General features: G+C 37.5%; 1 protein-coding gene across 2 annotated transcripts in view; it reads left to right on the forward strand.

The window, feature by feature from the left end:
- Positions 1–16,129, forward strand: part of STX7 (syntaxin 7) — a 55,679-nt gene extending 39,550 nt beyond the window's left edge. The window contains exons 4-10 of one of the 2 annotated variants that reach the window (XM_033235436.1): positions 1,243–1,336; positions 2,016–2,153; positions 2,957–3,009; positions 3,514–3,610; positions 5,083–5,155; positions 9,447–9,529; positions 12,913–16,129. In XM_033235436.1, coding sequence (XP_033091327.1) covers positions 1,243–1,336; positions 2,016–2,153; positions 2,957–3,009; positions 3,514–3,610; positions 5,083–5,155; positions 9,447–9,529; positions 12,913–13,005 — 631 coding nt within the window. In that variant the 3' untranslated portion in view covers positions 13,006–16,129. Of the gene's footprint in view, positions 1–1,242; positions 1,337–2,015; positions 2,154–2,956; positions 3,010–3,513; positions 3,611–5,082; positions 5,156–9,446; positions 9,530–11,899; positions 12,289–12,912 lie in introns of those variants that run through there. The other variant, XM_033235437.1, reaches the window with a different exon arrangement.
- Positions 16,130–23,481: the final 7,352 nt, after the last annotated feature.

The following is a 23,481-nucleotide window of genomic DNA, read 5'->3' on the forward strand; positions in this document are numbered from 1 at the left end:
GCACTCTGTAGCCATAGATCGTATGTCTCCAGATTCAACCAACTGCAGGTCAAAAATATTCAAGAAAAAAATAGCAATACAATAATAAAGAAACAAAAACTGAACTATAAAATATGGCCACTATTACATAGCATTTACATTATTTTATTGGGTATTACAAATAATCTAGAGATGATTTAAAGATATGAGAAGATATGCATAGATTATATGCAAATTATATACCTTTTTATATCAGGGACTTGAGCATCAATGGATTTAGGTATCCACAGGGGTCCTGGAAGCAATCCCCTGCAGATACTGAGGGATAACTATAATTTACTTCTTTTATTTATTGTGTTCCTTCCCTTTACAAGGAAATGCTATTATTTTTTCCAGCGCAAACTTAAATAATAGTAAATTTGTATCAATATTGTCTCTTTCCTTTTTATTTTTATTTTTATTTTTTGGGACAAGAGTTTTCCTCTGTTGCTCAGGCTGAAGTGCAGTGGTGCAATCTGAGCTCACTGCAACTTCCACCTCTCATGTTTAAGTGATTCTCCTGCCTCAGCCTCTCAAGTAGCTGGGATTATAGGCATGCACCACTGCACCTGGCTAATTTTTTTTATTTTTGGTAGAGATGGGGTTTCGCTATGTTGGCCAAGTTGGTCTCAAACTCCTGGCCTCAAGTGATCTGCCGGCCTCAGCCTCTCAAAGTATTGGGATGACAGGTGTGAGCCAGTGTGCCTGGCCACCACCACCTTTTTTTTTTTTTTTTTAAGTATCTGTAGCATATAGAGAATAGCATCTATTCACACAGAGAAATAAGAGAGGCCAGTTATAACTAGATCTGGGAACTGGGCAAAGTCTAAGGCAACAAATCTTTTCTTGCTCACCTGACCTTCCAGGTGTGAGATGCAGATTAAGGGTTGCCACATCCCCAGTATCTCAAACAAAGGATCAGGCATCCAACAGTCTCTCCTTCAAGTTCCCTCTGATTTGAGTCATCTGTGTTTCTAAGTGGTCATTGATATTGATTTCTCTAAGCTCACCTACCCTGTGTCAGTGAAGAACCTGACATGTAATATTTGCTCAATATTTATCAAAGAATAGGATATGAAATTTTTTTGATAGAGAAAGTTGAGAGCCAGTTTATGAAAAGGCAATTTTTGTACAACTCTTTGTCAGTGTTGATTCAAATGGCAGAGTTGTAGCTTAAAGAAGTATATTAGTGCTTTGGTTGTAATGCGTGTTTTCTCACTTTAGGCAACAGAAGCAGCAGTATACTAACCAGCTTGCCAAAGAAACAGATAAGTACATTAAAGAGTTTGGATCTCTGCCCACCACCCCCAGTGAACAGGTATCAAGCTTTAAGACACATTGTTGATGCATTGAATGCGAAAAAAAACAAATACGTTGTAGGATCTTTGAACTGTTACGCTAGAAAGGAAATTATGCTAGAAAGGAAATCAAAAATAATTCTGTTTGAGATTAGTTCACAGAACACAAAACTATATTTAATTGCTCAGGTAGTATCCTGTGGTTCAATAAAGCAAAAATTATTTCCATGCATTTGCCCTGACCCATAATTAAGTAAGTTCTCAGAAAATGCTTCCTGAGTAATTATTTCCTGGCCTTCCGGGGCTGAGTGTGTGGAACATGCAAGCTCATTCAAGATGTGAGGTGTCCTGGGGGCACATATTTATTTCCCTGCTTATTTAATGGAAGTTATTACTTAGCTAAAAGTATAAGGCTTTATTTGCCTGAAAAGGAATTACTTTAAAATAGCCTCAAAATAATGAGCTAGTTTTTAGCAGCATGAAAACTTGAGGTGAGAAATCCAGCATAATGGGTCTTTTGCCTCCAGTTAAATATGCTCAGTATTTGACATACTATCAGAATGTTGTTGAGAGTTAATCCGTAAGGCCCTGTAATTGAGGAGCAAGTGAAAACTTCAGGATTAAATAAAGAACCAACTACTGCAAACTGTTTTACTTCACAGCTAGATTCTAGTTGGCTTTTTCTTCTCTTTCCTGTAGCGTCAAAGGAAAATACAGAAGGATCGCTTAGTGGCAGAGTTCACAGCATCACTGACAAACTTCCAAAAGGTTCAGAGGCAAGCTGCTGAGCGAGAGAAAGAGTTTGTTGCTCGAGTAAGAGCCAGTTCCAGAGTGTCTGTGAGTATTTTAAAAGACATTCTAGAAATGACCCTTACTTCCTAAGGGTCCTATCAAAGTCTATAGTAGCATAATTTTTTAAGTCGTAAAGATCTGTGAATATCTTGGAAATCAGCACTTGAATATTCATTTTTTATGCTTTTCTGCTCCATTTTTAGAGAAGATGATAATTATATATTACTGTGATTTTTTTCTGTGTCATTGTACAGAAGATTACAGATTATATAAAAATACAGAGACGTATTTTGTCAAAAAAGATTAGGGATCACACCGTGAGTAGTATTCTCACATTGTCTTGGTACGGAGGCTTTCTGTTTGTGTACACGCTAGTATAGAAAGCGCTTTCCTCCTGGATTACACCACGATGATGGAGATGAATGGCGCAACTATGTTGTCTGAATATTGAAAATGAACATGAGCCTGGAGAAAATAAATGAAAGGAAGCTTTACAATAGAATTTTGAATTAATTTAATTTTAAATTCCCTTACAAACTATCACAAGTTTTCTTATTCATTAATACTTATTTGACCCTTGAGAATGTTTAGTGTTTGTCTACTTAGAATATAAAATTACTTATAATTATGTTATTACTTGAAGCAGTTGACCTGAAAAATTAGAACAAGAACTTCTTTCTCTCTCTACACACACAACATACACACACACACACACACACACACACACACACAGAGAGACATGTACATAAGTCGTTTAGATTATTAGGGAAAATATGAGTGTTGTTTATTTTTTCTCATTTTTGCTTTCTTTGCCACTTCTCATTCCATCCTGTTACTAAATTATTCAGGGCGGTTTTCCTGAGGACAGCTCAAAAGAAAGGAATCTTGTATCCTGGGAAAGGTAAGACATACAAAACATTTTACAGATCAGAAGGTAATTTTTCAAAGTTTATACATTAAGGCCCCTGGAACAGAATTAAAGCTTTCAATATAAGTTGTTTATATGTTGAAAACAGAGTAAATTTGAAAAAAAATTTTAATTATAAAGTATTTATCATAAAATATATAAAATTTTCCAAATAAATGTTTATGGACTTAATTAATAATATAGACTTTCCCTGATATGAGGTTTAAATCAGCTAAGAAGAAATACCCAGTTGACAAACATAGCTTCCAGTAATTAATAACTCTAAACTCCTCTTAGATATAATGATATAAGTGAAGTGAAAAATGAATAAAATTGTTTTCATGTATCTGTTATATTCTTAGAGTTTTTTAAGTGAGTGGTTCTGTGACTTTGAAGAGTAAAACGTCCTATTTAATGAATATATCTTAAATAGGAAATGAATCTCATTGTTTTGAATACCAATCTTTGTTTTTTTCCACATTCATTTTTTTCTGTTAGCCAAACGCAACCTCAAGTGCAGGTGCAGGATGAAGAAATTACAGAGGATGACCTCCGCCTTATTCATGAGAGAGAATCTTCTATCAGGCAACTTGAAGTAAGGCTTACATTGTAGACTTGGGCTGCTGCTCTGTTCTTAGTGAGTTTGTTCTCAAAATGCTTAGGTAATGCTGGGAGAGGGCACGAGAAAGAAATTTTTTTTTTTTCTTTTTGAGACAGTCTCCCTCTGTTGCCCAGTCTGGAGTGCAATGGTGTGATCTCGGCTCACTGCAATCTCCATCTCCCAGATTCAAGCGATTCTCATGCCTCAGCTTCCTGAGTAGCTGGGATTACAGGCATGTGCCACCCCACCTGGCTAATTTTTTGTACTTTTAGCAGAGACAGGGTTTCACCACGTTGGCCAGGCTGGTCTCAAACTCCTGGTCTCAAGTAATCTGCCTGCCTTGGCCTCCCAAAGTACTAGGATTATAGGTGTGAGCCACCATGTCTGGCCCAGAGAAAGAAAATTAATGTATCAGTTTGGTAGCATTTGTAATGTATAAATTAGAATAATTCCTTTTTTAAAAAAATAATATTGTCCTTACTGTTTGTACTAGGATGAGGGAACATACTCCCTCCTACTGCAGCTTTTTAAAAATTATTATTATTCTATTAAGCCATCTATGGACTACCTTAGTATTGAGAAAATACCAGTGTAGAGATAAATGTCTGTCCGAGAGTCTGGATGTCTTCCCAGGATACATGATACATATCATATGTGCATGAGTAAGATCTTTTATAAAGCCTTCAAAGAATTTTATTTCTCTTTGCTATGTTTATGACATCAAAGAGATCTAAAAGATTTTTTAAGTCATAGCTCTTATGGAACCTACTTAGTTCCTAGAAAAAAGGCTAATAATAGCTAATAGTGGCTACAATTTATTGAAGACCTTCCATGTGCCAGGCACTGTGGGATGAATTCTTTATGTTAATTATCTCATTTAGTCCTTATAAAAACTTTATGAAATAGTTAATTGTGTCATTGAAGAAAAGTAAATTTATATTTTCTTTATTCACTAAATTTATAACTTTTTTATTCAGTAGTGACATTTCACTAATCCGTTGCATGCTCAAATTATTAATGTGAGACTTTAAATTTACATCTAGTGTTTTCTTATTTTAAATTGTCAAATTGATATGTAAATTTTTACTAGAAATACGTGCCAAGAATATTTCATACCCTTGTAAATAGATACTGCTTGTGGTAATAAAACTATCAGATTGTATAAAATGAACTCAGCAATCCATGGCTCTTCTCTATTATGGATCCTTTATTTCTATCCTGCCTCACTCACTTGGTATTTTTAATGCCACAGACTTATTTTAGCGAGCTGGTGGCTATTGTTCAAATTCCTCTGAATTATTGTCAAATATTTTCCTGATATTTCCAAAGTTTATGTATTATATTTATGTATTATAGATGCATGCTCACCCATGTGTGAGTAGTGGTTTGGGTTTTTAAAATTTTTCCTCTTTTGTGGAATGGGGACTGAATTTCTGATTATAATAATATATGCCTTCTTCTCTTAGGCTGATATTATGGATATTAATGAAATATTTAAAGATTTGGGAATGATGATTCATGAACAAGGAGATGTAATAGGTAAGACCTGCTGACTTAGATTTTGGAGGTGAGAGCAAGCTACATGCAGTTTACCTGCTGTAACTTTCTCACACAAGAGTAACCACTTTCCATCCCTTTTTTGGTTTCCCTGGAACCAAAAGCATGTCTATAAAACACAGTAAGCATCACCCTTGGCATTATCTAAAACAGATCTCATTTTTGACTCCTGCTGGTTGAAATAACCAGCTTGATTTATTTCAGAAGCCCAAATTTAATCAGGGCCTACTGCTGCCAAGACCATAGAAGGCACCATGAAACATTATTCCAGCTTATTTCCAGGGCCTCTGATTTTAGTCTTACTCCAATTTAATTGTCATCATGCTAAGCACTTTTGGGAAAACTTGTGGTATATGTAACTGTGCATGACATCTTGTTTTTTAGGTATTAGGGAATAGGTAGCCATTTGCCTAGTCATTCATTTTAATAGCTTTTTGGCAGATGAATTTAGTAGTATTACATAGAATTTAGGAATTCTTTTTAGAAGTGATTTTTTTTAAGTTGCTAAGAATCCCTTAAATATTGAATGTAATAGCATTTCAATTAAGGGGTAGTTGTTAGCATTCATCAGGATCCTGACCGTCTTGAAATCTGGAGCTATCTATTGGTATGTCTAAAGATGCTTTTAGTTTATTTTCTGAATTTGGTCCAACTGAGATATTTGCATCTTTACTTCAGTGTAACTATTTTTTATCTATTCTTACCCTCCTCTGTATCCCCATTAGATCACAGGGTAAAATTTCAAAAACTAATTTATTCATCATCCAAAATACGTTGAGTGGCTACTATGTCCAGACACAAATCTAGGCACTGGGGATTCAGCTGAAATTAGATAACAGATAAAATACCCTATCTCAATTGGTCTTATAATGGGAGGAAAGATAATTTTTTAAAAAGGTGAGAAAAGCAAGTAAATAGTGATAAGTGAAGGAGAAAATAAGGCCAGGGTAGAGGGATGGGACTGCTGGGGTGGAAATTGTTGCTGCTTGACACAGGGTAGTCAGGTATGACCTTACTGATAGGTGACATTTTAGTGAAGCCTTGGTATATGTAAGGGAGTAAGAGAAACTGTTCCAGGCAGAGAGAACAGCAAGTACAAAGGCCTTGAGGCAGAAGTGTAGCTGACATTTTTAATGAGCAAGAAGGAGATGGAGATCATGTCCAAGGGCAGGGGATGACATCATTTAGGACCCTGAACCGATGTAAAGACTTCAGGTTTTACAAATGAATGAGAAGCCAAGGAGGATTTGAGCAGAGGAGTGCTATAACCCTGCTTAGGTTTCAGAAGACTCACTTGGCTGATGGAAAAAGACCAAAAGCAAGGAGATCACCTAAAAAGCTATTGCAGTCATCCAGATGCACAATCTTGTTGGCTTGGATCAGGATGAAACTAGAGGGATGGTGAGAAATTAATGGATTTCAGATATATTTTAAGTGGAGAGCAGCCAAAAATATTTACTGACTGCCTGGGTATGAGTGTGAAAGAAAGAGTTAATTTGAGGGTGATGCTAAGGTTTTAGCTTGGCCCACTATGATGGTGGAGTTACTGTTTTCTGAGATGGGGAAATCTATAAATGGAACAGGCTTAGATGGGTATAAATCAGTCATTTTTGAATATGTTAAGTTTGAGGTGCCCCTTTACACCCAGTGAAGGTTTTCTAGACATTATTAAAGTGAATATGGAGTTCAGGGGAGAAGTCTGGGCAGGGAATCTAAATTTAGGAGTGATCTGTGTACACATAGTATTTAACACCACAAGATTGGGTGAGATAATCCAGGAATTAAGTCTGGATAGAGAATAGAAGAGATCTGAGAACTTAGCCCTGGATCCTCTAAATGTTTAGAACAGTGTCTTCAAACTACATGTATTCATTTATGTATTGTTTATGTTTGCTTTTGCACAGTGAAGGCATAGTTGAATACTTGTAACAGAGATCATACAACCCACAAAGCTTATTCATTCTCTGGCTCTTTGCAGACAAAGCTTCTTAACCTCTGATTTAGAGCCCAGACAATTGAAGGAGAACAAATAAAAATGACTAAAGAATAGCCAGTGATGTGGAGGAAATCCAAATGAATGTATCATCCTAGAAGGGAAGGGAAAAAAAGTGCTTCAAGAACAATGGCTGGTCAGCTGTTTCAAATGCTGCTGTGTCAGGTCAAGTAAAATGAGGATTAAGATTTGACTCCTGGATTTAACAATGTGTAGGGATAGGTGACCTCAGTAAGAGCTGCATTGGTGAAATAGTGTAGGTGAAAGCATGATAAAAGTAGGCCCAAGAGAGAATGGGAGGAGAACAGTGGTGGATACCAAGTATAGATGACTCTTTCGAGGAGTAAAGAGGGAAAGTGAAACAGAGAATGCAGGCATAGTTGCAAAAATGGATGTGGAGTAAATGAGAGGTTTTTGGTTTGCTTGTTTGTAAGGTAGGATTGATGGAGGTGATCTACCAGGGAAGAAATATTGATGATAAGTAAGAGAGGGAGGGAGTTTGCTGGACTGAGGTTTTTGAGTTAAATGATGGGAAATGTGATAAAATGCACAAGTGGAAAAGTTGGCTCTTGCTCGGGGTATGATAGTTCTTGGCGACAAGAAAGTTGTCAGGGCACACAGATATTGCATGTAGATCGGGTCATGAAAACATGTGGAAATGTCTTCTGATGGTTCCTGTTGCCTCAGAGAACTAGAAATCAAGGTCATGGGCTGAGAATGATAATGCCGGAGGAGGCTTGAGAAGCTTGAGGAGAGAAGAGAGAGTATGACATAGTCTTTCAGGAATCAGGGAAATGAAGTAGACCTGCTGGACTGTCATGACTTTAAAGTGAAACATGGTTAATCCCTTTTACATCCATTATCAGCTGCATGAGTACTGATTGGGGTTTTGTCATATGACTAAAGTGGAGGGGCAAGGAGCTGGGGATGAGTGTAAGCTGAGGCTAAGTGATTGTCCAAGGACTCTAAGGCTAGGGTAAGGAGGGAAGTGAGGACATGCCATATGTGAGGGACAGTGAAAAAGTGGTAGGATCAATGAAAGTTGAAAATCGTTGGAGCCAGGGAATTAGAAGGAGTGAGCTCTAGAGATAGAAGGTGGTAATCAAGAGAGTGAGACCCTTCAAATTAAGATTATGGAACAACTGCAGTTATTGGAATGTCAGGGTTTGGGATGTGACCATGGAAATGGGTGGATGAGGAAAGGTGTTCATCTTTGGAAAAAGTATGGTCAGTGAACTGAGAGGCCGGGGTGTTAGAAGGGTCAGCAGTTGGATCTTGAAGTCACCAGTATGTATAAGAGAAGTATCTGAGAGAGCATCAGTGAGTCAGAGGCTAAAATATTCAAGGAATGAGAAGAAAAGGCCATGCAATTTATAGATGTCTGCAACAAGGAGGGTTGGCTGAGTTTGATAGCATGAGATTTAAAGCTGAGAGTTGGTAGGGAGGAAGAGACGAGGGTCTCATGCTTCAAAATGACACCCGTTCCACCTCCAGGCCCCTGGAGGGTGGGAAGAAAAACTGCCACCATTTGAGAAGCCTGCATGGGCCCTTGGTGAGGGCTAGATTTTAGCACAGAAGTATGTTGATGACCACAGAGTAAATGGTTTTCAGCACTCTGTATTTACCCTAAATAAATATTGTCACATGCTTGCTACTGAGTTGGCCATTATAGAACACAAACTAGGTAGAGCGTAGGTATTATGCTCCAATAACTTAAAGTACACTCCATTTACAAAGACATAGAGGGAAAAGAAATTGAGAAACATTAATGACTAACATAATGAGTGAGGGATCAAGTTGTAGCATTTGGGTTTTTCTGTTTGTTTCCCTCTGACGAGATAATATTCTTTGAAAGGTCAAGGTGCCAGTTTGTATCAGCAGTAGAAAGAAGAGAGTTGATCTCTTGTGCATTGGTCTTGACATGGAACAAGCTGTGAAGTTTGACACTGAGACATCCCTTGTGCTGACACTGATTTGATAATGTCAGGGTGACAATACTTTTCAGGGGTTGCCAGGTAGAGCCAGAGTTGCTCTGTACTGAAAATGATCAAGGTTCTGTTCTACAAATGCTTGTGTATTGTTTGGATCACCTGAAAAATAATATAGGTGTATACTATAATTCTTACAGCCATCTTAAAAAAAATTCAACTTTATGATATATTACGATTAACCTTTGAATAATGAGCATATTTAGTCTTACCTTGAATGAAATCTAGTGATTTGTTACTACAGCATCAATACATGTTTAACACATTGGTGTGTGTGTATTTTATTTTACAGATAGCATAGAAGCCAATGTGGAAAATGCAGAGGTGCACGTTCAGCAAGCAAATCAGCAGCTGTCGCGGGCAGCAGATTATCAGGTCATTTAACTGTGATCGATTTTCTTATAACTTAGCCTTTTCATGTGTGTATGTGTGTTTGTGTTGGGGAAGCAGGGAAAGATTAGGTTTAAAGTGGCTGAAGATGTTAAAAATTAAAATCCCATGGAAGAGAAGTCTGTTTAAATGATACCAGTCAGTTTAGAACTGGTTTTAGCCTTTGTTCTTCTCAGGGTTGAACCAGAATTGTTGGCCCATGGGGAGAGAAAGTTTAGTGTTTGGGCCGCAGAGACAATTCTAGGCTTTCCTGATGGCCGGGGATCTCAGATGTCGTTGTGACATTTCTACTCAGAAACCTTTTTGTAATAGGCCCCTCCTTCCATTTCTTGCTGCTCCCTTTTACTTTTTCTTTCTGTCATTGACACTCTGGACTAAAGAACAGAAAACCAAACACCGCATGTTCTCACTCATAGGTGGGAACTGAACAATGAGATCACTTGGACTCGGGAAGGGGAACATCACACATCGGGGCCTATCATGGGAAGGGGGAGGGGGGAGGGATTGCATTGGGGGTTATACCTGATATAAATGACGAATTGATGAGTGCTGACGAGTTGATGGGTGCAGCACACCAACATGGCACAAGTATACATATGTAACAAACCTGCACGTTATGCACATGTACCCTAGAACTTAAAGTATAATAAAAAAATAAAAGAAACAAATTTTTCCTTGTCCTAGAGAGATTGCTTCAGGTCTCGTGGAAATCGTATTAGCTTGGAGTGTCACTGTTCATTATATATTCTGTCCACATGCAGCAGACCCTTCACCAGGAATGAATTTATTTCTTGAGTCGGGTTAATATGGGGAGCCCACATGCATGTGTCAAATATAAATTATGTGTCAAGTACTATACAAATATTAGAACTATCCACTATTAATACATTATACAATATGCAGACCTTTGATGTTCAGCATGGATAAGGCCAGGCTCTTTGGAAACCCCTAAATACCATGTAGCATTTGATTTCCTTTTTAAAACTCCATTCCGTTGTTGCTGTCATTCATAATTATCGTTTTTTTTTTGCCTTATTAACTTTCTTTTTTGACACAGAGTCTGGCTCTGATGCCCAGACTGGAGTGCAGTGGTGTCATCTCGCCTCACTGCCACCGCTGCCATCTGGGCTGAAGACATCCTCCTGCCTCAGCCTCCCGAATAGCGTGTACCCCCACGCCTGGCTAATTTTTGTATTTTTTGTAGAGATAGAGTTTTGCTGTGTTGCCCAGGCTGGTCTGGAACTCCTGGGCTCAAGCGATCCACCCATCTCAGTCTCCCAAAGTGCTGACTTTACAGATGGGAGCCACCATGCCCAGCCGCTGTGAACTTCTTATAAACTATCTAAGATATTGTCACCTTCTCAGACATTTTCAATTGCTTTTTGCTTTTCTCACTAACCTTAGAAGTTGCCTTTCATTTCACAGTCCATCTTTTACTGGACAAATTACTGCATATTCAGTGATAAGTAAATAATAATGAAGCTGTATGGAGTTTGCTGAGTTACAACCAATGGTATTCACCGACAGTCACTCCTGTTTATTATCTTTGTGCATATCAGATACGCAGCTCAGTGGAATTAGTATCACTATATCACTGTGTCATGGACTTTAGGTATCCCTCATGAATAATTGAAAACAAACACACACACACACACACACACACACAGATCTGCAAATGCCAGAAGTCTTATGGAGCTGTTAGCATATAACTGCCGAAACTTAACAGGATCCATCAGTGACTAGGTTCACGTGGTATTTTATTTTGCTTTTGGATTTGTGGGGAATGTGGATGTATTGCCAAGTTTTACTCTTTCTCTTCCTTGTGGAAGGCCAAGCCTACAGGAAAAAGCACATGTCCCAAGCTACACCCCGGGACTGGAAGCTGCCCCCAGGCTTCATTCCCCCAGTTCCCAAAGCGGGGACGAGATGGCTAAGCCGCACAAGTGCTGAGAAAAGAGGCAGCTTTCCAATAGTTCTGTTTGGAAGCCTTGATACGAAGGTGATACATTCGCTTATTACCACATTGCCCCAGAGTCTCATTACCCCACACTAGGGAAGTACCCCAGGCGTCAAGTCCACCATTGTGGGATACCCGTGATGACTCACAGGTACATTACACATGTGTTTGTGGTAACCAAGTGGAGTCTGGGAACAATATTTATGCATGATATTGAAATTTTAGAGAAATTGTGTTTGATATATGAGGAGTATTCACTGGAAAAATTAGATGAATATGTGAAATATTCAAACTGTGGTGTTCAGGGTAATTTCAGACTCAGAAATGTATCTTTTTATACATATTTTGGTACTTCTACTTGACACAAAGTAAATTTACAAATTTTTCTACTTTGTAAGAAAAAGGATTCCTGCATGTTGATGTGAGATACAAACGCCATTAAAGAAATACAGAAATGTACAACTGGACCAGGAATGAAGAATGAAACAAAATTCTTAACCATTCGGTTTTCAGTGACAGCATTGTGATTTTATTTGCTCTGTGGTTTTTACTTGTTTGTTGAGATTTTGAATGTAGTTTCCCATTAATATTAAAGAATGAGAATGATTTTGGAAATTCATTCCAAAATCATTGTATTTTGGAAACAAGAAATATGTGTGAGGGGCCGGGCACGGTGTCTCAGGCTTGTAATCCCAGCACTGTGGGAGGCTGAGGTGGGCGGATCATGAGGTCAGGAGATTGAGACCATCCTGGCCAACATGGTGAAACTCTGTCTCTACTAAAAATAAAAAAAAAAATTGTCTGGGTGTGGTGGCAGGCGCCTGTAATCCCAGCTACTCAGCAGGCTGAGGCAGGAGAATCAATTGAACCTGGGAGGTGGAGATTTCCAGTGAGCCGAGATTGTGCCACTGCACTCCAGCCTGGGTGACAGGGTAAGACTCCGTCTCAAAAAACAAAGAAAAAGAAAGAAAGAAATACACATGAAGAAAAGTTGCCAATTTATACTTACTGATATCTTCAGAGAATTCATTTTTAAGAAAAACTGTAATAAAAGGTAAAGAATGTTGAAGCTCTTAAGCTGTTCTGTTTTCATACATAGGTAACCTCAGTCTCTTGTTTAAGTCAGTAACTTATTCATGGTGTCTTCTTTCTTAAGCTCAGCCACACCCTTAGAAAAATTACCAATGAAAGTTGAAAAATTGCTCCCTTATTTGTAGCATTAGTTCCATAATTTTTTTGAAAGAATATTGCCATATATATTAAAGAGATTTTTGAGAAACAACGCAGTAAAAAATTTGAGGGCATTATACTACTACTGATTTTACTCTAGAAATGAACCAAATTATTTTTAGTTGCTGTGGAGATACTCCACTAAATCTGTAAACATGTTTTTTTGTTTTTGCATCTGCAGCGCAAATCCAGAAAAACCCTGTGCATCATCATTCTTATCCTTGTCATTGGAGCTGTGATCATTGGTCTCATCATATGGGGACTGAACCGCTGAAGTTATGAAGGAGCACGCTGTTGCACTACATTGTCAAAATTATGTAGGAAGGTTCCTGTAATCATGTTTTTTTAAATTATTATTTTAAAGCTATTGTATAAAGGATGGTTCCCATACTTTGTTATTTTTATTGGGAGGTTGGGGTGGTTCCTTTGGATTAAATCTGATATTTTCTAATACCGAAAGATTTTCTAAATATCACTGCTGACATAACTGCCATGGTCTTCAATTTAATAGTTGTTAAGTTTTTGCCCACATTGCATATGCCTTTCATTTGTAATTTATTTAGCCTGCTTGACTTAGTTTTGGGAATTTGTAAATTTAAAGGTGTGTGTATTCTGTCTGCATCTCCCTGTCACTGTGACACACCTAGATTTGTGTTACTTCAATTAAAATTCTCAAATGTAATTTTGATTTGCTTCAGCAGGGAAAATATTCTCAATAATGTAAAATAATTAAGGTCTATTCATGGGGTATATTTTTCTGGTTCACAACAGCACAAAGTGTCTTTCATTTTTCTGTTGGTTTTCTTTTAAGATCCTTTTTACTCTGAAGTCGGTGAATACTTTTCTAGTTTATTTGATACTCCTTCTGTGTATATATTAAGCTTTTGCTGTAGATTGCCTAGTAAAATTACTAAGGACAGGTTGTTTTTACATATGACCTATTTAAGTCTGATGTTTACTGGGGAAAGTGTAGTTACTATAAATGTTTAACATCATTTGGAAGAAGAGTATGAAAAACCAATACCAATTCCTATCGTGTTTGGATTCTAAAGATCCCAGTTTGTTATTCCACTAAACTGGTTATCTTAACCATATCATCTGGTTTTGTGGGCCATTATTTACCTTCCCTTATGTCTTATAGAATAATGGCTACTATTTTTAGGTCCAAATTACTTTTGGAAAGTAACTTTCCCACAATTAACTGTTTTTGCACGCCCGACACTTAAAATTTAGTGTTTACCTTTTGTGCCATCCTTTATTAGAAAAGCAATTGGATGTTTGCCAGTTATCTCACTTCCCTTTTGAAATCAATGTTGTTTTAATGCACTAATCTGAATTCTGTAAAGAGGATTATCTTAGTTTATGCTTTGTATTTTATAATGTTCTTGTATAGCAGTTCAGTACTGAAGGCAGTGCTTAACTTAGCAAGCTCTGAGACTTCAAATGGGAACAAATAGTAAGTAGCTAAGTAAACCATATCTTTGCATCCAAAATAAAGATGAGTTAAAAGGTATCTAGTTAGGCCTATTTCATGAGAATTATGCTCTGGTGGGACCACAGGTCACCTGATACTTAGTGCCGCGCTGCCTGAAACCTCAGCATGGAGACGTCACCACATGCACTGTGGCCATTCACCATCTTTCTGGAGCACCAGTTCACTCCAGGTTTTTATTTTAGGGTGTCACCGATTTTACCTACTTTGTCAGACTGATAGAAGTTTCTTTGCATGTCAGAAAAACTCCATTTTTTTCCACAAAAGGGATTACAGAAAACTCTTTTGTGAATAAGTGGTTGGAACTCAGAGACTCCTGTTGCCAGAATCAGACCGCCCTAGAACAGAATGGACAATGCAGGGAGGAGAATTCACACAAACAGCACCTGTTCTGAGGCCCGGCCAGCCCACCAGGCCTGCTCGAATGTGGTCTTCAAGTGCACAGAGGCACATGAGGTTTCTGGTGATAAACCAGCATCTTACTGCTGTTTTAAAGTCCCGGCCCCATGACTTTCACCATCAGTTCAGTTTCTTCACTGTACTTGATAAAATGTTTATTTTCATACAGGTCAAGTACATTTACTTCTATTCATTTCACAGTGAGTACCCAGTAACAACAAAAGCACTTAAAGTTGGGGGGCATGATTTTAGTACCTTTATTTGAAGTGTAATCATTTTAAATTATTATTATTTTAACTGGGGCAGTGATCAGTGGTTTAAACAGGAACTTTAGTGGTTTCAATTCTTTTAAGAAACATTAATTTTGAGGGAAAAACTTCCCACAGAATATTTGGAACGTAAAAGTAGTATTGATTAGAAAAAAATTAAATAAGAAACATAGTATGGTAGCCAAATTAAAAAAAAAAATTTGAATTTTTCTGTAGGTCAGTTTTAGAAGTGCTGTGAAAAGTGAAGGTTGCCCTGTGAAGAATAAGATTAGAGTTGTTTTCATAACTGACGGCATGGTGAGTCCATTTGAGTCAAACTGAAGAATTTCCTCCTCAAGTGACTATACATTTGTTTTTGTGTGCTCAAAAGAAATTCTCAAACACAGATTGATATTAACCAGCCCGGTACATTGAATGACAATGTGGCATTAAGTATTTGGCTGTTGTATTCGTCGTTAAATACTGTGGTCTTGCAATATGATTGATGGTAAAAGAGTGATGTCATATTGATATAGAGTAGCTTGTTTTTTTAGTAGACGTGGGACCATCTCTTTTACAAGTACAGCTCAGTCTAGGACAGCCGTGGATGCAGTGTCTGGAGTTGGACCCTCTGAGCACGCTGGCTGCCACAGTAGCATCTGCATCGGTGACCAAGGACACTGCACTTTGAAGAGGTCGCCACTGGGTCGTTTAGTGTCTTCACTGCTTTTGTTAAAAATCGTAAAATTTTGTACACAAAAAAGTTGTGTTTTTGAATATCAATTTTTTAGACACACCTACAATGATAAATAAGTGCCTTTAAAGGCCCCTCTTTCCTTGAAATACATCTGTGGTTTAGCAAGGAAAGTACAAAACAGTTTATGTAGTTGGTATAATCTTTGTGTCTTCATGTAGAAAAATGAATGTCATAATACAATATAAAACTTATGTAAAGAAAATAAAGTAATAAAGTCATTGTCTACCTTAATAGCTAAGGTTCACAAGGTAACTTATTCAACATTTATTTTTTTGAAAGTCAAAATTGAATTTATTTCTTTCACATGGCTGGTTTGCTGCAATACAAAGTTTCAGAATGGGTTGAAGTAAATTGAGGGATTTGAGTTGAATGACATTTTCAAGTTCATTTAAATATGATAAAAATTCGTTGGTGGTAAATAACATCTGTCTTTCCTGGAAAAAAAAAAAAATTGTGTATTTTCATGATTCAGTTAAAACAAAAAATAAACCTGTGAATCCCAGGCCTTTTTAGTCCTCCATAACATTTGAACAGTTTGACTCATCAGCAAAGAAATCAAATTTTAAGCCAATGGGAGCCTGAAAGTGTTACAATATACTGCTTCTTTGACAAAAGTATCTGTTTAACAGCTACTCTAACATAATTTATAAATCAATTAAGATAAAAACCATTTTTTCTGAGTATTTAGGAATTTGTGTCATCAAAATACTGTGACATGAGAGATAGGACAAGAAGTTACTTGGTTGCCAGACATGCACGATTATCTTTCCTCATTTCAGCTGGATTTTCCAAAGTCAGTAGATTGGATGAAGCAGCATCTCATTCACTGAGATCACAAGATAGGTAGGAAACCTTCTTCTTTAATGTGAATTTTGCTTATTTTAACGATTCAGTTAGAAAAAAAGAAACCACTTGATGGATTATAAGTATAAAGTGTTTTAACATAGGGAACTAGACATCAAAATGGTGGGTGAGGGAGGTGTCTGCAGCTGCAAAGTGGGTGGATCTTAGGAGCTGGCTCAGGCACTGCTGTGACTCTTGAGAACATCCAGAAGGCTGTGCTGTCTTGGCATGCAGCACTGACAGTGTGTCTCAGGGAGCTGTCCCCAGCTGTCAGCTGTTAAGCCAGTGACTTGCAAGAGATTTTGAAACTGCTATGAAACTCATGTCCGCTGCCTGCCTACACTTCTACCTGCAGTGGCCTCTGAGGAAAGATGGTCTCTCCTTTTCTCCTGGAAATGCCTGTCACTGGTCAACTCTAACTTAGAACCAGAGACAGAAGGAGTTTGTGGGAAGTGCAGTTTCTGGTCTACCTGCACTGCAGAGGACATTCTAGAAAGAGCAATGAGTTGTCAGTCTAGCATAATTGTGAAACGAGCACTGAGATGTACAGTTCAAACCACATGAAGTGGAAGCCTCAGAATTTTCTTCACTTTCATTAAAGATTGTTTGATGGACAAATGTAGAAGCATTGGCTCTAGATGGTAAGCAAGTAATTTTTTTCCAAACAAAATGAAAAATACGTATACTAAGCTTCTGGGGCCCCAAGACTTAACACAGTTTCCTTCCTTCCCTTCTTCCTTCCCTCCCATAGTAGTTCCTTAATAAATACTTAATTTGGCACTTATTTGGGGCCAGTGTTTTGCTGGGCTACCAAATGCCTGGGCACAGGGTGTTCTAAGAGTGAACCAAAAGAATAAGCTTCCTGTCCTCAGGGAGTTTACGTTTTGTTATTTGGCATATGAAAAGCACTTGGTGTGTTAAAAGAAGGGAAATATCTGTGTGAAAGGAAGGAGGCAAGGAAGAAAGGAAATGTCTAAGTATAAATCTCCCTTTGGACCAGCCTCCTGTTTATCCAGTTTTCCTTACTAAGTAACCGAATTTCATTTTCTTTTCTTAATTGACAGACTACCAGAAAATTACTAGTTTTCTAAAGAGAAACTACTGATTTGAGTGATGATCTGTGTGTAATGGCTCCAAAAAGGAGCCGTTCTCTTGGTGGCAGCAGTTGGATTCAGAGCTTGGGCATCCTGATCATCAGGACAGACATTTACAGGATATGTATAGAATTACTGCCCCAAATAGAGGGCAAAGCACTAGACAGAAGGGTGAGAGCCAAAGGGAATTTGGAATCTGTATTTCATCAGAATGCACTCAAAGCAAAAACAGTAAGTATGCTCCATATAAGAAACGTATCTTAAAATGTTTTTAATTTAACCCTACCCCATCCCTTGACAAATCTTTGTCTTCTAAATCAAATAGGAATAAAGATAAAATCCTCCTATTGGAGCATTTTCTCATAATTTAAATACCATATCAATACACCAATTTTATTTCTTTGTTTTGGTAATCATTTGGCTAATATGAATATTACATAATATTTTTCTCCAAATCCTAATTTTAAATGCAGAAATAGAGCTAAATAACACACTAAATAGGTTTTTATAGACACTGTTGCTTCTGGCAAGTTTTTAAGAGGTTGGTCACGTAATTACTCAGAGTGGGATTCCCGTAGGTTTTGTGTAGTGATGGCATTTATGCTTAAAATGTAAGTGGTGGAAGGCAAAACCAGATTTCCTGTGCAGTCGTTACACGCACAACACCTCTACTTGTTGGAGAGGGAGTTTTCTAGAACTGAACTGAATCTTTAAATAAACTTGAAAGGGCATTAATTCCCACTTTGGCCAACCCAAAGTACAAATTTTTAAGTGTTTACTGTAAGTATCGTTAGACAGTAGTTACTAACTCCAACACCTAATAGCATTGGTAGAAAACTTATAAATACAGTTATTTAGCCTAGACTAAGATTTTTCTGATACCTAATTTCACTTTCTAATGCCCTCTGAAAGTTTTTTAATCAGTTGTTTAATGGGAGATCTGAAATATTAAACTCAGAACAGAAAGAAAAGAACCTATTTTCTAGAAATTAGGTTTTTAATCCAAGTAAGATACAAGCTTTTGCTTTTTTAATAACTTGTATAGCTAAAAACTAGATGGTGAAAAGCTCTCAGATCAAAGCTGATCCTTCTGTCAGTAATGATTTTAAAAATAAAACAAGATTTTAATGGGGAATATTATATTTTATTTTATTCTTATTTCAAACCTAGGTGCTGTGATCGTTTTGAGTTCATTTTGAGGCATTTTCAATGTGCCTCACCACATCCAACCTCTTTCCAGGGCCACATTTAATGTTCAGCCTCATAAAGGTTATCATAGTTTTAACATTTAAGTACTATTTTATAGTGGGGTATATACCAAAATTTGCTAATAAGTAAGATAACCTTACTTATATATCATTCATGTTAGTTCTATCTTGGAGGCAATAAATAAACATTTCTTGTTCAAGAAATTCACGTTAGTTCTATCTTGGAGGCAATACACAAACATTTTTTGTTCAAAATTAGGGCTACACCATTGTCTTTATGTCTTTTCCTGATCGGCAGTCAAACATTTTTCTTAGTCATTCAGAAATTTTCTATGTTGTTTTAAATTTTCTTTAAATCTAGAATGGAGTATGTGACCAATACTTTCCTTTGGAATGGTATGGACATTTGAAATAAAGATCCCATTCTTTATAAAGTGTAAAATATATATAATGCTAGTATTTTTAACTAAACTTTTGAAACCTGGATTCACATGCTGTTGTAAGAAATAATACAGAGACCTGCCGGGTGCTGTGGCTCACACTTGTAATCCCAGCACTTTGGGAGGCTGAGGCGGGTGGATCACGACGTCAGGAGATCGAGACCATCCTGGCTAACACTGGGAAACCCCATCTCTACTAAAAATACAAAAAATTAGCTGGGCACGGTGGCACACGCCTATAATCCCAGCTACTTAGGAGGCTGAAGCAGGAGAATCACTTGAACCCGGGAGGCGTGGGTTGCAGTGAGCAGAGATCGCGCCACTGCACTCCAGCCTGAGCAACAGAGCGAGACTCTATCTAAAAAAAAAAAAAAAAAAAAGAAAGAAAGAAAGAAAGAAAGAAAGAAAAGAAGTAAAGAAATAATACAGAGACCTCTTTCGTGTACCTTTTCCCACACAGTGAACATCTTTCGGAACTGTCGTACAATATCATACCCAGGATATTGACACTGGTATAGCTAAGGTAGAGAACGTTTCCACACAGAACTTCTTCTAGCACAGAGATCCCTCATCTTGCCTTTGATGACCATACCCACTTCACTCCCATCCCTACTCCCTTCTTAACCCTTGGCAACCTTACTCTGTTCTCCATTTTCATAGTTGTTTTTTTTTTTTTTTTTTTTCATTTCTGTAAAGCTACATAACTGGAATCGTAATAATATGTAACTTTTTGGGTTTGGCTTTTTTTCATTTAGCATGATTTTCTGGAGATTAATCCAGCTTATTGTGTGTAGCAAGTCTATTGACAGGTACTTTTTAGTGTGAATAGAATCCCATAGCTTAGAAGTACCACCGTTTGTTTAACTGTTTACCTGCTGAGAGACATTGGGCCAGTTTTTGGCTACTATAAATAAAGTTGCTATAAACATGTGTGTGCAAGTTTTTGTGTGAACATAATCTAGTTTTCAGGGTCAGATGCCCAGCAGTTATATAGTAGTTGGGGCATATAGTAGTTGAATGTTTAGTTTTTAAGAAATTGCCAAACTTATATAGCGTAGCCGTACTATTTTATATACCCACCAGTGGTGTATGAGTGATCCAGTTGCTTCATGTCCTTTTCAGCATTTGGTGGTATCTCTACTTTTTATTTTAGTCATTCTGATAGGTGTATAGTGACAGCTCATTGCAGTTTTGATTTGCCATTTACCCTGCGCTAATGGCAATGATGTTGAGCATCTTTGTTTCATATGCTTATTTGTCACCTCTATCTCTTCTTTAGTGACATGTTTCTTCATGTCTTTTCTTTCTAATTGGAATTTTTTCTGTTGAGTTTTGAGGGCTTTTAAATAATGTGTGTGTGTATCCGTGTGTCTGTGTGTGTATTTTTTTTTGTAGATACTAGTCCTTTGTTGAATGTGTGATTTGCAAATATTTCCTCCCGGTCAGTAGCATGTCTTTTCTTTTTTTTTTTTTTTTTTTTTTGAGACGGAGTCTTGCTCTGCCGCCCAGGCTGGAGTGCAGTGGCCGGCTCTCAGCTCACTGCAAGCTCCGCCTCCCGGATTCACGCCATTCTCCTGTCTCAGCCTCCCGAGTAGCTGGGACTACAGGCGCCCGCCTCGTCGCCCGGCTAGTTTTTTGTATTTTGTAGTAGAGACGGGGTTTCACCGTATTATCCAGGATGGTCTCGATCTCCTGACCTCGTGATCCGCCCGTCTCGGCCTCCCAAAGTGCTGGGATTACAGGCGTGAGCCACCGCGCCCGGCCGCATGTCTTTTCATTTCTCTTTTCTGGGCCTTTCACAGAGCAGAAGTGTTAAATTTTGATGAAGTCCACTCTGTCCATTTTTCTTTTTATGGATCATGCTTCTGGTATAAAGAACTTTGCCTCTCTCTTTAGATCCCCAAAGTGTTCTCTTTTATGTTCTTTTCTAAATGTGTTAGAGTTTACATTTTACTTTTCCACTTTGAGTTAATTTTGTATAAAATGTGAGACTTAGGTCTAGGTTCATTTTTGTTGTTGTTGCCTATGGATATTCAATTACTCCAACATGATATTCGTTGAAAAGGCTCTCTTTTCTGCATTGAATTGTTTTTGCACGTCTGTCAAAAATCAGTTGAACAAAAATGAGTTAACGAGAAATCAGTTGGGCATATTTGTGTGGGTCTATAGCTGGGGTTTTCTATTCTTTTCCGTTAGACTATGTGTCTATACCTCCACCAAGACCAGAATATTGATTACTGTCGTAAGTCTTCAAATCAAATAGGCTGATTTATTCCACTTTATTCTTTTTCAAAATTGTTTTAGCCACTTAGTTCCTTTGTCTTCCCATATAAATTCTAGAATAATCTTGTCTGTATCTATTCAAATATCTTACTGGGATTTTGATAGGAACTATGTTATACCTATACATCAATTTGGGGAGATTTGATATCTTTACCATGTTAAGCCTTCCCGTTAATGATCGCAGGATCACTTCACTTCACTTCTTTTTAATTTTGTTTTCCTTAATCAGTATTGTGTGGTTTTCAGCATACAAATTCTGTATATTTTTGTTAGATTTATACCTAGGCAATTTAATTTTTGAGAGAGATTGCAAATGGCATTGTATTTTGAATTTCCATGTTCACATGGAGTATTTTTTTCTTTATTTCTAAGTATATAGAAATAAAGTGAATTTTTCTATTTTGTATACTGAGACTTTACTGAGCCCACTTACTCATTTTAGGGGATTTTGATTGATTCCTGGGACTTTTTTTTTTACATAGACAGTCATATCATCTGCAAATAATGAATAGTTTTATTTCTTCATTTCTGACTTGTATTCCTTTTTTTCCTTTCATTGCCTTAAAGCAGTGGGTCGAAATTCCAGCAGAAATAAGAGCAGTGAGAGTAGAGATCCTTGGCTTGTTTCTGGTCTTAGGAGGAAAGGATTCAGTGTTTCATGATGAAATATAATGTTAGCTGTAGGTTTTTAAAGCAGATGCTCTTGCTAAAGTTAAGGAAGTTGGCCGGGCGCGGTGGCTCAAGCCTGTAATCCCAGCACTTTGGGAGGCCGAGACGGGCGGATCACGAGGTCAGGAAATCAAGACCATCCTGGCTAACACGGTGAAACCCCGTCTCTACTAAAAATACAAAAACTAGCCGGGCGAGGTGGCGGGCGCCTGTAGTCCCAGCTACTCGGGAGGCTGAGGCAGGAGAATGGCGTAAACCCGGGAGGCGGAGCTTGCAGTGAGCTGAGATCTGGCCACTGCACTCCAGTCCGGGCGACAGAGCGAGACTCCGCCTCAAAAAAAAAAGTTAAGGAAGTTATCCTTTATTCCTTTTTTTTTCTGAAAGTTTTTATTATGAATTTGTGTTGAATTGTCAAATGCTTTTTCTGCATTAATTTATATAATCATGTCATTTTTCTTCTTTAGCCCATTAATGTGGTAGATACATTGATTTTTGAATGTTGAACGATTGTTACATCCTTGAGAATAAACTCCCCTTGGTCATGGGGTATATTTGTATTATAGTGTAATTCTTTTGGCTAATGTTTTGTTAAGGATTTTTGCATCTGTTTTAATGAGACATACTGGTTGGTGGTATCAGGGTAATACTAGCTTCAAAATGAACTGGGAAGTATTCCTTTCTCTTCTGTTTTCTAATGGAGATTGTATAGAATTGGTGTCAGTGCTTTTTAAAACATTTGATAGAACTTTCCAATGAAATCATCTGGGCCTGGAGATTTTTGGGGAGGGAGTTCTTTTTATTATCATTTCAACTTTTACAATAGTTATATGGCTATTTAATATATCTGTTTTATATTGACTTGTAATAGTTTATATTTTTAGAGGAATTAGTCCATTTCATCTAAGCTGTCAGATTTATATGTAGAGTTTTTGGTTGTACTTTGTTAGACTTTTGATGTCTGATATTCCAAAACTCCTTCATTTATTATCATTTCCTTTCTATTTAGAGCACTCTTTTAGCCTTATTATTATTATTGTAGTTCCATTGGCAACAAATTCTCTTAGTTTTCTTTCATCTGAAAATGTCTTGATTTTCCCTTCATATCTGAAGAATATTTACACTAGACATAGACTTGTAGGTTGATAGTTCTTTTCTTTCAGCACTTGAAAATTGTTCTGCCACTTCCAGCCGAGAGGGGTGGCTCACGCCTGTAATCCCAGCACTTTGGGAAACCGAAGAGGGCAGATCACTTGAGGTCAGGAGTTAGAGACCAGCCTGGCTAACATGGCAAAACCCCACCTCTACTAAAAATACAAA

This window comes from Trachypithecus francoisi, unplaced genomic scaffold (genome assembly GCF_009764315.1).
Source record: "Trachypithecus francoisi isolate TF-2019V2 unplaced genomic scaffold, Tfra_2.0 Lachesis_group15, whole genome shotgun sequence".
In the NCBI taxonomy this organism is placed as follows: domain Eukaryota; kingdom Metazoa; phylum Chordata; class Mammalia; order Primates; family Cercopithecidae; genus Trachypithecus; species Trachypithecus francoisi.